Source organism: Gouania willdenowi, chromosome 24 (genome assembly GCF_900634775.1).
Source record: "Gouania willdenowi chromosome 24, fGouWil2.1, whole genome shotgun sequence".
Classification (NCBI taxonomy): Eukaryota; Metazoa; Chordata; class Actinopteri; order Blenniiformes; family Gobiesocidae; genus Gouania; species Gouania willdenowi.
The window spans coordinates 8,546,573-8,561,287 of NC_041066.1; the positions used below are offsets into that span (position 1 = coordinate 8,546,573).

The 14,715-nt window shown below is 39.5% G+C and overlaps 1 protein-coding gene across 4 annotated transcripts in view; it reads left to right on the forward strand.

Moving 5' to 3' along the window:
• Window positions 1-5,151: 5,151 nt before the first annotated feature.
• The window catches only part of LOC114457954 (brain-enriched guanylate kinase-associated protein), a 39,315-nt gene continuing 29,751 nt past the window's right edge, over window positions 5,152-14,715 (forward strand). For 2 of the 4 annotated variants that reach the window (XM_028440132.1, XM_028440131.1), the window contains exons 1-2: window positions 5,152-5,541; window positions 5,623-5,912. Coding sequence is in view for 1 of the 4 variants with exons in the window: in XM_028440131.1 (XP_028295932.1) it covers window positions 5,731-5,912 (182 nt within the window). In the remaining 3 variants the exon portion in view is untranslated. Of the gene's footprint in view, window positions 5,542-5,622; window positions 5,952-14,715 lie in introns of all 4 variants that reach the window. The other 2 variants (XM_028440133.1, XM_028440134.1) reach the window with 2 other exon arrangements.

Consider the following 14,715-nt stretch of genomic DNA (forward strand, 5'->3'; position numbering starts at 1 on the left):
CACTTTCAAGCATATCTTGAGTCTTCTACCAGCTTTGGTCCTCCTCGCAGACGTTCATACTCCAGTGAACGGTCGGTCTCCACACTCAATGCCACACCACGATATTTGGGCTTCCAGGTTCCAGTACAACAGCTGTCATCTTGAGCCCAATGTTGTCTTCGACGCTCCGGCGCACGTTGGCCCGCATCCCAGCTAGCACACCTGCTAGCCACCACGTGGTAGCATTGAGCTATCCACCACGTGGTAGCATTGAGCTATCCACCTGTTTTCCCTGCCTGCGTCAGCGCAGAAATGGAGGCCAAGGCCCCTCTCACCAATGGGCCAGGAGGCTCTGAGGCTTGCTTATGCCAATGTGGAAATAAAATCTCCAACGATGCACACCAGGTCTGCTCAAGTTGTCTGGGGCTGGAACTTGCCTGACTTGCTGTTGACGTCAGCAAGGCCCGTCCAGCTGGCCTGGAAAACATGAACATAAAAAGTATGAGCATGTACAGCACTCAATACTTAGTTGGGGCTCCTTTTGCCCGAATTACTGAAACAATGCGGCGTGGCATGGAGTCTATCATGGTTATGAGCGCCAGGTGGCCTTTAGCTCTTCTGTATTGTTAGGTCTGGCGTCTCGCATCTTCCTCTTCACAATCACCATAGGTTTTCTATGGGGTTAAGGTCTGGCGAGTTTGCTGGCCAATCAAGAACAGTGATACCATGGTCCTTAAACTAGGTACTGGTAGCTTTGGCACTGTGTGCAGGTGCCAAGTCCTGTTGGAAAATGAAATCTGCATCTCCATTAAATTGGTCAGCAGCAGGAAGTACTTCCTGGTAGACGGCTGTGTTGACCTTGGACCTAAGGAAACACCATGGACCAGCACATGACATGGCATGGAAATTTTACACTCAACCTCAAGGAATGTGGATTCTGTGCCTCTCCTCTCTTCCTCCAGACTCTGGAACCTTGATTTCTAAAGGACATGCAAAATGTACTTTCATCAGAGAACATCACTTTGTACCACTCAGCAGCAGTCCAGTCCTTTTTGTCTTTAGCCCAGGTGAGACGCTTCTGACGCTGTCTCTTGTTCAAGAGTGGCTTGACACGAGGAAGGCAACAGCTGAAACCCATGTCTTGCATACGTCTGTGCGTGGTGGTTCTTGAAGCACTGACTCCAGCTGCACTCCACTCTTTGTGAATCTCGCCCACATTTTTGAATGGGTTTTGTTTCACAATCTTCTCCAGGGCGTGGTTATCCCTATTGCTTGTACACTTCTATCACATCTTTTCCTTCCCTTTGCCTCTCTAATGTGTTTGGACACAGAGCTCTGTGAACAGTCAGCCTCCTCAACGATAATCTTTTGTGTCTTGCCCTCCTTGTGCAAGGTGTCAATGGTCGTCTTTTGGACAACTGTCAGGTCAGCAGTCTTCCCCATGATTGTTTAGCCTACAGAACTAGACTGGAGACCATTTAAAGACACCAGATGTCTTCAATATTGAACCTCTCCACAATATTCTAATTTTCTTAGATACTCAATTTGGGGTTTTCATTAATTGTCAGTTATAATCATCAACATTAAAATGAATGAACACTTGAAATATGTCAGTCTGTGTGAAACGAATGTATACATTATACAAGTTTCACTTTTTTTTATGATATTCTAATTTTATGACCAACACCTGTATTATGGGTATACTGGGAACGCGTGTCATGGAGATAGGTTCCGCGCTATTTTCAATGCAAAAAAAAAGCAATTTTTTTAGTGCATTGTACATTGATTGCATATACTGCAAAAAGTATTTAAAATTAGATTTTTTTTCAAATACTGTACACTCTTTAATTTAATAATTAATTGTAACTTTGTCACAACTGCTGTGATACATGTGAAACCTAATTTCATTTGTTGGTATGAGTTCAATTTTTAATTATTTGTGTATTATTTGAAAGTTAGTTTATATTATAAGGTATATTTATATACATGCAAAGAAGTTTTTTGTTTGTTTTTTACAAAGTATTTCCCACCTACCCCCACTCCCAATAGCTGTGCTTTATTTATATTATACTCTGTTATATTAAATCATAGATTTGTCATTTTAGCATCATTTCAATCAAAAAAATAATTAGCAAGACCAGAAATGATGCTGTTTATCACAGAATAAAATAACACAACAACTAACAAGTTGGTTGCACCACTAGGATTTGAACCTATGCACTCATGTTTTCCACTCTCCTCCACAAAAACATCCCGATTCAACAATTCCGGATTTTAATACCTCAGCTTTTTTCCTCCTGTAATGTTCCTCACTCACTATAGGCTTGAGCTGCAACATCTCTAAAAATACTGTTGAAACAGCAAACCTTTTTTTTTTTTTTAAAAAAAACAAAAACACTTTCTTTGTGAAGAGCAACTGGTGTTTTCAGCAACCTGTGGCATCAGTGTGTATCACATGAGAACAAGCCTTTAGACTCATTAAGTAATTACTGCATCAGAAGAATAAGTGTATTGGCACTCTGCAAGAGTTTTCCCCCCAGAGTTTAACGATAATCCGTCTTTGTTATGCTTAGTTTCAAGAGGCACTTCCTAGAAATTGTTAAGGATTTTCCGGCTGTGATTTGAATGTTTTTCAATCTGCTGGACGTTGCAAAGCGTCTCTTAACAAATAATTGTTGCGCTTTGCAGCATTTCTCCCAAAACACACTTAACAGCTCCTCACATTCGGCAATGCTGCAACTGAACAATAAAGGAGAAGATTGCATTGCCTTAATTTATTGTCTGATTAAAATTCAGCCTTCGCCGTCTCCTTAGCAACTGCTTGAAAAAAGGTGGGTGGTGTGGGGGCTGAGAGGCAGGCATGTGTGCCTGTTAGTGTTCATCTCACTTTAGTGTGTGAGTTTGTGCCGTGCGCAGCAAAGTTTCATCGCCAAGCACGAGTCCTTGGACTGAAAAAAATCCTTTGCAGGCACCCGACCTTCTGCCGAAGACGCAAACTAAACCCACCAGGCACTTTGCCCGTTCTGATTATCAGATCTGCTCATGTTTCCTTCTTACCACAGAGAAAACAACAATATCTTGGTGGCAGCCAAACATTTTCTACTCACTCCTGTTGATATTTAAATCATTCAAGTTATTATAAGGGAGATTAGATTAAAATTCTCAAGCGTTGTTGCTCCATTGCGTCCTTTAATGGCCAGTGTTCATTTTGACAGGGAATTTTGATTTAGTTTTAATTGTTTTTTGACTAAAATGCAACTTATTTTAGTCAAAATTTAGTCATCAGGACCTTTCCAGTTGTGTTCTAGTTTTAGTCTACTATATGACATTAATATTTGAGTCGACTACATCTATTACATATACAGATTTTCTGCATTTTTCATTAAGATTAAATGACCATTAATCAACCTGATAAAGGATATGAATGTGTGTAAATAAATACAGATTTGATGTGATCAATGCATAAGACCACATGAGCCGTCTTGCATCCTTATACACAGTCAGCTTCCTATTGGACCACTTACAGGCTAGTCCCACCTTCCACGCAAAAAAAATGTTGTTTTTATTGGATAACGTCAAAAAAAGAAACATAGGCTGTGTTCAAAATGGCACACTCCATACTATACACTACAAACTCAATAAATATATACTATAAATACGATTAGGATGATGACCGTTCCTACTGCAGTATACGTCCATGTTTCCCAAGATGCATTTTAAACCTACGACATAAACCTGAAGCGCACTTAGGCTAAATAACTCAGTTGATTCACCACCTTTGAAAGTTCTGAAAGCGTTTTAAGAGAGAAAGTGACCAAGTAGAATATAAACGTGGTCATTTGATCCATAGAACTCACTGAAACACATTTCATTCTGACATTTTGGAGATTGCATTTTACCTGCCCTTATGCCACTGATGAATCGAGCCCCATTTACAAAAGCGGGAAAAACCTAATGGAAGACGAGAAGAAATGCTTTTATTTTAAAATGGGGATGTTTGGTTTTTAGCTTGACATCGGTCCCAGGACGATTTTATAGTATATAGACTCGCAATGCATCATGGGGCAGTTGAGTATGACTAGTGTGCATACCTAAAAAAATATCCTGATACAATACATCTGGGTATTTGTTGCGTACTCCATCTTTTAATACCATCTGATGTGAATGCACTACACCCTCATTTTGATATATAGAATGACGGCCAGAGTTCTAAATGGATTTCGGCCCATGTGAACATTATAGTTTAGTTTTTCTTGTATTTGCATGTATTTTTTTTAAATTAGTCACTCTACTTATTGTCACTTCAAAGATGTTTGACAACAAAATTAACACTGCATAAAAAATTGTCCACTTTCTCATTTTTAAAATTCAAGCAGTTTACCTTCTTTAAGCTCAAAGCTCATGTCAATAACAACTTAAAGAAACTAAATCAGCCTCAGCAATAAAGAAAACACTGTGTGTGTGTGTGTGTGTGCTCCTGGCACAAGGTTTCTCCAACTCACAAGAGTTCATGATGATGAACGTGGCCCGACATCAAATAAAAATCAGTGTTAACTCTGATTTAAACATTATTTTAAGTAAAACGCACACAAAATCTTTATTATTGGGGGGTAGTATTGCACCTTATAATTCTTTGCTTTGGCTCAGGAACAAAATGTCTTCTAATCTCAATGTTTATTCCCAGTCTCAGTTGTATGTCAACGCATACTTGAGCAAACCCATGATTCACACACAAACTATAAACACTCTGCTCGTCTGTTTCAATCACAAGTGAATTAGAATTTTATCCATATTTAAAGTTGGAGAAAACTTACTTATTTTACCATTTTCCATCTAATTTGACCAGGTTTGGGGCCTTTAAGTCATTTACCTGCAGATCGCAGTAGGTTTGGTGCCACGGTTTCATCCAATCTGTGGGGGAAAGTTTCACACTTTTGATGTATAAGTAATGAGAGAAGCTCTGGCAGCAGAATACAGGTTTTTTTTTTTTTGTAGTGCGAGGGACTGGAGATGCAAGATTCAACAGATTGAACCACCTGTTCCTGTTCACCTTCCTCCTTCCTCTCTCACTCTCTTACCTCATCCTCCCCTCCTCTACCTGTCTGTCTCTGCTTCATCTCTCTGAATCATCTAATCGACAGAGATATTAAGTTACTGTCAGGGCACCTTATCTAAGGAGGTGTTTGTGCTTGTGTGTGTGTGTGTGTATATCTGTGTGTGCTGATGCTTGTTTTGTATCTGCAGTCACGCTGCAATGAAGCTTTCCACTCCCCCTCCATCTCCATCACTCTCCCCAATCTTTCGTTTCCTTTCTGTTTTTCACTCTCTTGGTATGATATGACTGTTCTCACCTCATACAGGGGTAGACATGTGCCTGATGAGGGGAGATAGAAAGAGAGAGATGGGTGAAGTCGATGCTGAATATTGATAGTTTTTTTTTTCTTCTTCTTTCTGGCAAGACTGTGTGCTGCAGCTCCTGGTCCATCATGATGCCTCTCCTCCACTAACGTGCTGTCATTTCTTGTAGGTGGCTGATGAGATGTACAACACAGACACCATCAGGTAAGCCCCCCCCACACACACACACACACACACACTCCATTCCCCTCACTCTCTCTCTCTGTTTCTGCACATATCCTACAGCTCTCCTTCATCACGCCCCCGCACTCCACAGTCTTCTTCCTCTAAGCTGCTTCCCTCCCACTCTTCCTCTCTCCCATACCTTCCCTCGTGCTCGTGCACTTGGTGCTGATGCTGCTGGGGTTGGGGTTTGCGTGTGTATGTGCTGGGGTTTCTCTGAGCAGCTGGGGGGAGCCGGGTAAGCCGATCCACGTCGCACACACACAGGAGGGTTTCTCTATCCTCTGCGTGGCTCAGGCAGCAGGATTTTTGTCTCTCCTGGTTTCCAGGATGAAGCTCTGCTTGAGCGGAAGGTACTGTCACTCTTCTTTGATTTTAGATGACAAAACTAGGTTAGTTTGCATCTTGATTCCTCTTTGGTTGCCTGTGTGTGACGTGTAATGTGGCTGCACTTGCGATGTTTTCACTGCTGTACTAATGCAGCTAAAGCTGTTTGAAACATTCTCTCTCTTGTCTGATAGTTGCAGAATAAGGAATCCTTTACTTGTGCTTGATTTTATGACTTGAACAAATCACACCACAAAAGGTTGTGTTAGTGTAACTAACTCATTGAATTTCAATGCAAAAATAAATGTTTTCTTGCAAATGCTGCCCTGCAGGATTTTGTAGAATCACCTGTCGGAGTGTACCTATAACAGTGATTAATTATGCTGCAGGATGCCATTGCTGTTGCTATAGTGTTTAGAAAAACCCAAGACCCACTAAGAAATAACTTATTCTGTGGAGATGAGGGTTTACAGTGTATTCTATGGTGTGAATATGTCATAAATAATGTAAAACCCTGATTATTTTGCATTAGAAGGTATACTCTAAAGCCGCATGAAACACTTTCCATATTTCTCCTTTCCCACTGACACCAGGCATGTTTGAATTATTTCCCTCTCTAATGATTCATAATGAACGCAGCACAGATGGAAAGAGATTCTCAGCGATCCCTTTTGTGTTCGATTATTTGTCGTATCATTGCATTTTAACAGATTACAATTTAAATCCGTGTAACCAGCCGATGGGGGCTAATTAATGATGACTTTGGTGCTTCATTAATAAGACCCATTCATTGTCCTCACCCCAGTGTCACTGCTTTATTGAATTATAGCGGCTCAGCCAGATAACAAGAGCGGCCCTGCACCTTTAGCGCCTGCTATTTGCATAGAAAACAAGGTAACATGTCTTCTCTAAAGACGGAGTAATGATATCAAAGAGGAAGCCAGACTGACCCAGGAGGCTGACCCACCCTCACAACACAGCCGCCCCCACATCTCCAGAATGCCATCGAGGCTAAATGATGAAATATCCTGAAATCTCTTCAATCCTGTCACACTTTTTTTCTTACGCCTTTTTTTTTTTTTATTTACTTCACACTGTGTCCCCTCAATGGTCTGGCGCCAGATTTATTGGCCCCATGGCAGAGATAGAAGACATGATTTCATATCAGGACACACTCATGTGTTGGTGCTCCAATGTTGGCACAAGTAAGAATTCCTCCCAGCCAGTAGGGGTGTGAATAAAATTCAATTTCACGATATATTGTGAAGGTTTTTTTGGGTGCCGATTTTATAAAAAAAAAAAAAAAAAAAAAAAAATGTGTGTGTATATATATATTTTTCTTTTTTTTCTTTATGATATTTAATCAATATTTTTCTTATTGTATTTTTCACATTTTTGTGGATGTGTGTTTTCTACTGCTGGAGACAGTCACTTCCCAGCAGAGCAGCCGATCTACTGGGCATATTGACCAGCTCCTGTTCCTACATAAAAACCTTGAAAATTGTGCCACTTTCGCACCTCCACTCGGGTAGATCGTGCTGTAGATTATTAATAATAATAATAATAAATGGGATGTTTTAAAGCAAATAGTTTTGAATCAATTTGTCCTTTGAAAGATCAATGAAAATATACAGCAACTTGATTTTTCATCAATATCGCAATATATTGTGACATCGTATCATGTATTGTGAGACGTATCATAATGCAACATCCTTGCCAATACTCACCCCTACCAGCCATAGAGATACGCTCTGGCTGGTAGGGGTGGGAAGATAAAATTTGGATGTTTTCTACACATCTACAATGACTATAAATTAGTGTAATTTTTTAACGCACATCAAAAATGTATATGTTTATATTACAATTTCTAGCCAAACATTTTGATGCACTGTAGGTTACATTTTTGGTAAATCAACAAACTGTGTGAATTATTTTTGTAGGACTGTCTGAACATGTGCAGTAGCTAGTTTGGTGTCCATTGAGCAAACATTGTGAGAAGAGGTTGGTTCTATTAGTGTTAGAGTTTTTGATGAAAACAGAGTGACAGACTTCAGATTTTGCGATAGGTATAAATTAATCAAAGTTTCTTCAATATTGGGGCTACATTTCAGTGGAAGTTGCAAAACTATATCACATGTGGTAAATTTGCTGTAAATTTTCAAAACCTTTAATTTTAGAGGCTTCATATAGCTCCACCTTTAAGATGATTGGCCTGTTTTTGCTGCTGGGACAATGTGGGATGGAACTGGACCTTTGTGCATAATTGGTGATGGAAAGTAGGATTTTCTAAAAAGAACATGAAGGATAAAAAATAGGTTCCAGTCCCCGAATTACGGCAAAATGCTTAACAGACCAACAATAATACACAAAACATGAAAATGTACAAAATTACACCAAATCTTCGATATGACTCCAAAAACATACAAAACTAGAATAAAACACAAAATGACAATACATATCGCAAAAATGACTCCAAAACATACAAAATTACAATTAAATATACACAAGCACATTGGAAATACACAAAATGATAATGAAAATTCACCAAAAAAATTTAAAAAAATACAAAATGACTCCAAAAACATACAAAGCTACAATAAAATACACAAAATGACAAGAGAAATCAACAAAATGATTCCAGAAGCATGCATAAATATACTAAACGACAAGAAAATCACAAAATGATACCAAAATAAACAAAATGGCCACAAAAATACACACAAATAACAAAGTAGAAAAAATTTAACAAATTCTGAAAAAGACTCAAAACGTACACATAAAACAGAAATACACAATAGAATTAAAGAACATAAAATAACAGGAAACTACTACAAAAGCTCACACAAACCCTTATTAATATTCAGATTGGTCAAGATTCTAAATGTTATGAATTTTGATATTGTGGCCCTTGGATCAGACAATTACACTTTTGTAGACCCCACTGTAATAAAAGTTGTCCATTTCTGCTTTAGAGCTTTCATTTTCCCATTGGGAGGAGAAAACCCACACATTCATGGACACCTTGCAGACCTGCTATCAGTGAGAGAGCCGTACACAAACGTGCAACCTTTGAGCTGTGAGGCAGTAAGTTGTGTAGGACCCGATCTACACTCGAGCAATAAACCCTCTCCTGTGATTTAGTGTATAGTGTCACTGTTTAGTGATGCAGCCTTTAAACCTAAAGCCTGGGGTTCAAATCCACACAATGCATCCTTCCTTTTTTCCTTCTGTGCCTGGTTTGCACACTGACTCTAAGCGTGGGTGTGTTTTTTTTTTTTTTTCCCCTCTAGACATTAGTGTTTTTCTTCAGTTCAAATTCAAAATAAATACATGTGCTTGGCAGTAGGTTGTATGCGATGGCCCTTCTACCTCCTCACATCTCACATCTGAATGACTGATCAGGATAAATAAGATAACTGAATGGATGGATGTACATTACCTCTGAATGAGACAAAACTAATGAATCACATCTACTTCTCTGTTGGTTTAGTGACGCCTGGGAAAGGAAAATACATTAGCAGAATAGACACGTTTGATAGCATTCACTGGTTTCATACATTAGGTCCATATGTATGGATACCACCATTTTAAAGAAATGAATAAAAAATCCCAATGAAATGTGCGATCGGCATTCGATCCGGCTGCAACTTAGTGGAAATATTGAGAAACCAACCTGAGAAAACTGTCAAATCCCATAAAGATCAGTTAAACACAGATATGAAATTCTGAACTTTTGCCATTAACGAAGAATAGGGATTCTAAAATGTTTTAAACTGATCCAGAATCAGTATATTGATGAGGATCCCCTCCAAAATTTAAGGGAATCTTTCATGCTGTAACTTCAAAATTTTGTCAATATTCATTCTCTACTTTTGACGTAATCTTGCTAACAAATACATAAGCAGCAGTGACGATGTTACCTCATTGGCTGCAATAATTACCATCTAACTGTATTTTTAGTTTAATTACAAATGAATTATGGAGTTGTGAAGAAAAACGACAATGAAAAGACAAAAACACATTGAACATATCACATTAAATAAAAATATCCAAGGACTTCTGTTGTGTTTAAATACATTTAGAAAAGGAAAAACTAACATGTTATCTAAGGAGTTTCCTCTATGATAACAAAGAACCATCAATATCCTGACCAAAGGAAGACTTACAGGCATGAAAAGCTCTGTCGCTAGTATTTTATTTGGTACCAGGTTAACAATTTAAAAAAAACAGTGTATGAAAAGCTAATTTTCCTAAGATCATTATTTAAACTTTAAAGCTTAAGCCTTGCCTGGTCTTTGGGCCCTCGCGCACTTTGCTAAAGTTGAAGCTAAAGCTGTTGAGCAAGTCCCTTAACCCTAACTACTCATGTTGTACGTCGCTTTGGATAAAAGCATCTGATAAATGAAAATGTAGAATTGTAAAATGCAGGAAAGGAGAAATGTAGTCGAGTGTAATAAAATCCACCTACGCCTCCAAGGCTTACGAGGTAACGTGGATCTCTTCTGTTCAGTCTTTAGCGGAGCCTCGGGTCTTTGTGGAGATCAAACGAAGCAGGATACACAGTGATTATTCAACCTCGACACATGCACATCTTCAACAAACTACTGTGCTAAACCACGTTTTTTTTTTTTAGGTTTGGAGGAAATAAAGTTGACAGCAAATTTTGATTTAGTCATAGTCTTTTGACTAAAACACAATGTAGTTTTTTGTCAAAATTTAGTCATCAGGACTATTTCAGTTATATTTGAGTTTTAGTCAACTAAAAGACATTAAGACTGAAAGAATAAGACCGTGTTATTTTGCTTGCGTACGCAACCTAGAGATGGGATGAGGAGCTCAGGGTAGAGCATTTTGCTGCGTTCACACCAAACGCGTTTCCGGCGTCAAAATTGTGCCTCACGCCCGTAGTTGGACGCTTGTGCTCATTGAATCAGACGCTTGTCACCAGCGGTGAAGACGCTCTGGATGCGCGTCCAAACAAGTTGGGAAGAGTGCATTGAGCGTGTTTAGGGGAGGGGCTTCTCTTTTGCCGGTGGTGTTCACACAATGGATGATATTGTGGCGATAAGTTACGTTCATAATTCACCCAGTGACTGTGAAGTGGTGGAACATTGTGTTGAGGCTGTGTTTCTGGTTGGATGTATTTTGGTGTGACTCAGCGTGTGCACTGTGATGTCAGAGGGCTATAGAGAAGTGTGGTTGAATGGAGAATAAAGTTTGGAGTTCCTTGCTGAACACGCCGCCTCCGACTCCCGTTCATCAGCTCTACATTATCCAGAGAGTGGCTTGGCTTTATTTGCGCCCCAGTGGCATTTCTGGATTCACCAGAGCTGTGCTCGGATGAGTCGCTTTCAGCGTGCCCAGTTTGACGACCTGCTGACCCGCATCGGTGCTCACATCTCCTACCAGGACACCAACTACAGGCGCTCTGTCAGCAGAACAGAGCTGGTCCATCTGTCTCCGGCTAGTGTCTTTTTTTCATTATTATAAATTCATCACGTTTGGGAAAAGCTACTGATTGGCGGACACACTGCGATATGCTCCAAATGTTCAACAATTCCAACTCTAGCGTCTGCCGCGTTGAAGGCGCTGGACGCACGTCAAATGCTTCAAAACTTCACTGCGCTTAAAGCTTCAAAACGCATCGCCCAGGAGGAGTGGGACGCGCAGCGGGACCTCTCGACTCTCCGAGACGCGCGTCCATCATATATTGTCTATGTAAACCTGACGCTTGGATGCGTTTGGTGTGAACGTGCGATTATCCTCCACTTTGAAAGGAGCCAGTCAAGGTGGTTAGGGCTTCTGGCCATAGGCAGAAAGATGAAATAGAATTAAATATATAGACTGTCATGAGATTCAGACCAACCACAATGTGTGTAACATATACAATAATGCAAAAATGATTAGTAACATAATTGACAATGTTGACTACTGAAATTTGCATCGACACGTCATTTAATGTTGTAAATTCATGATAAAATCGGCCGGTGGCCGCTTTCTGCTTCATTTTTGCTGCAGTACCGTACATGAACTGCTGGGTGCAGTTTACTTTGTGAAGAAGAATTGGGCAACAGAAGAAAAACCAAACGATGGTCACATGACTCAAGCGGCAAATAATTACTTGTATTTTTAAAACTACAACAAATGAATTAATATGTATTTTGTACAGTCACTGTGTTTTACGGCACTTAAAACTTTTGTATATTATGAACATTATATTATACTAAGAATTGTATTTTTTTGAATGATGTTGGAAAAACTGTAATGAAAACCTTTGACCACTTGGGGGGCAATGCTTCCCCTGCCCCCCCCCCCCCCTGCAAACTCCACGTATGCATCTGGCATTACAGTCTAATGTCTGGGTGATCTTGTAAAGCTTCATTTTCATTTTTCATTTTATTATTTATTTCATTCATTAAAAAAATTCAACAACGGCATTTACACGAATGAAAAGGCTAAAGCTAGTTTTATTTAAGCTATAGCAAAAGCTTTATTATGTTAAAGATGATTTTAATTTCATCTTTTTTCAGTATTGGCGCTAACAAAATCCCCCCACATAAGTTAAGAAAGCCTTGTATCCCCTTTAATCTCCCCATAGTGTGAAAGTTAGTTTGTGGTTTGAAGTGAGGAAAATGTGCTAACAGGTGATATTATATTCAAAACAAATATTTTCCTGTAAAGGTCTGCGTGTTTATTTTGACTAGACTCTGAACCTTTTAGCTGTGAAGTCGCTGTGAGCTACAGAAATGAGCCGCAGCCTAGAAAGGCGTTTAAAGGGAATTAAACTCACAAATTGATGTTTTGCTAACAATTTTCATGTTATTTGTTTGTCTGTGATGATTAAACCACAAAGGGGTGGCATAGATAGTGCTTTTATTTATTTTTTTCTCCTTCGCTAATGGCCCTCTGCAGGAAAGCTGTTAGTGCTATATTGCTTTCTTTGCTCCATTCATGCGTGTGTCGCACGGTGAGGCTTTTTAAGCTGCCTCTTGAGAGTTTTGGATGGATCTGTAAGTACATCAGAGGCTCCTGCTCTGTATGTATCAGTGCATGAGGTGAGTGAGTGGGCACACATTTGCAGAGTTGCAGGCGTTGATTTTTTTTTTTTTTTTTTTTTGTATGGTGTTTAATCACCGCCTGTCCGTTCATGCCCTCCTTGTAAACAATATACTGTGATGGCGGTGGGCTGTGAGTGCTCGTGTAAGCATGTGCGTCGTTTGTGTCTGTTCTATTTTTAATGAGCTGAGCCAAGCTTGTTCTTTTTCCATCTTGTCTTCCTTTGAACGTGGCTGCAGATGCCTGCAAACCACTGCACAATTGTTATTTCTTTGTACCACAAACAATTCAAACAGTGCCATATTTAATGACGAAACTGGGTTTTTGTGGAAAAAAAAAAAAAAAAGGATTTTTGGCTGACGTGGTCAGATTTTTTGTTTCTTTCCCAAACTAAACTTGATGTAAAAACAAAAATGTTGAAGCAGTTCAGAGCAGCTGGTGCTGAACGCTGTAATCACCAAAAAACTTTCTTTGAAACTGAGCGAGAGTTTAGAGAGTTAGATTTCTGGGTCGTGGAAAGACGAGGTCTCAGCAGCTTTGCTAGGACGCCTCTCGGTAAGATTCATTGGCATCGCTGCATGAGTTTCTCGTCTCTCAGGCTGTTGCTGTAATTTTGTAGAACAACTTGTTTTTGCGTGTGTGTGTGAGCCTTTGTGTTTGTGTGTTGTGCTCAAAGGCCTCGAGGTGTTGTTTTTCCCTTCTTTCCTAGACTTTGTATCTAATCCTGCCTAAAGATGTCTGTGACCAAATTGAGCTATTAATATTTTCTTATATTTTGCATACTTTAACCATGTGTCTGTGAGAAAAGGTCTTCTTCATTTTTGCAAAGTCAGATTAGAAACTCAATGCAACTACGAACCAAAACTCTGCTAATTTGCACAAAAAGATGCACATCAGCTCTGATTTGAACAGGTTTTATATTATTAATCAGTGATAGGAACTCTGATTTCTGTTTAAAACTTATAATTGTCCTCCTACAGTCTAATTGCTTGTGTTCCATTAACTCCAACATATAGTTATTAAAAAAAGAGTGAGTAGAATAAATAAATATTATAATAAATATTAAGTTAAGAGATGGAATTTATGATGATTCAATCGATTTACCGTAGAAGAATATGTGCAACAGTGGGAAATTTACACAAATTTGTAATTATGGAAAGATAAATAACAATGAATGACGGTAAAAAAAAAAAAAAAACAGTATGGTATCGGACTTGAGTCTGTTGGTGAAACTAGGCATGCACCGAATATTCGGTAACCGAATATTGCAAAAAAGGCCACATTTGGCCTCCGGTGGAGTGTGTTAAAAGCAAGGCCGAATAGTAGCGCATGACGCAGTGCGCAATCAAACATGCAGTGATTTTGAGTCAGAAGAGTGTGCACGCATTGCTGCAGAACCAGAGCAGCAACAGCTCCTCCTTCCCGCACACAAACACAGCCAGACTGTCTCCTTTCCGCTCATCGTCCGTCGTCACGTAAAAGTTGGAAGCCGTCCAATTCCACAACAGAGCCTGTTAGTGCTGGTAGCCACTAATCCGTAAACATTCCCATCTTTCCCTCCTGAGTTCACAAGCGATGTCGGGTCTCGCTACATAGACTGATGTAGCATTAGCACGGAGTGCTAACAGTTGATGTGTTTAAACAATGGGTCCGTGGCTCCAAGCAGTGACTCCCAACACGATCGGCAGCAGAAAAAGAAGTGCAGTTTGGGCGTCCAGTAGTGCAGTTTGCATTTACATATATGGTAATAAAGTAACAATATATATTAAACAT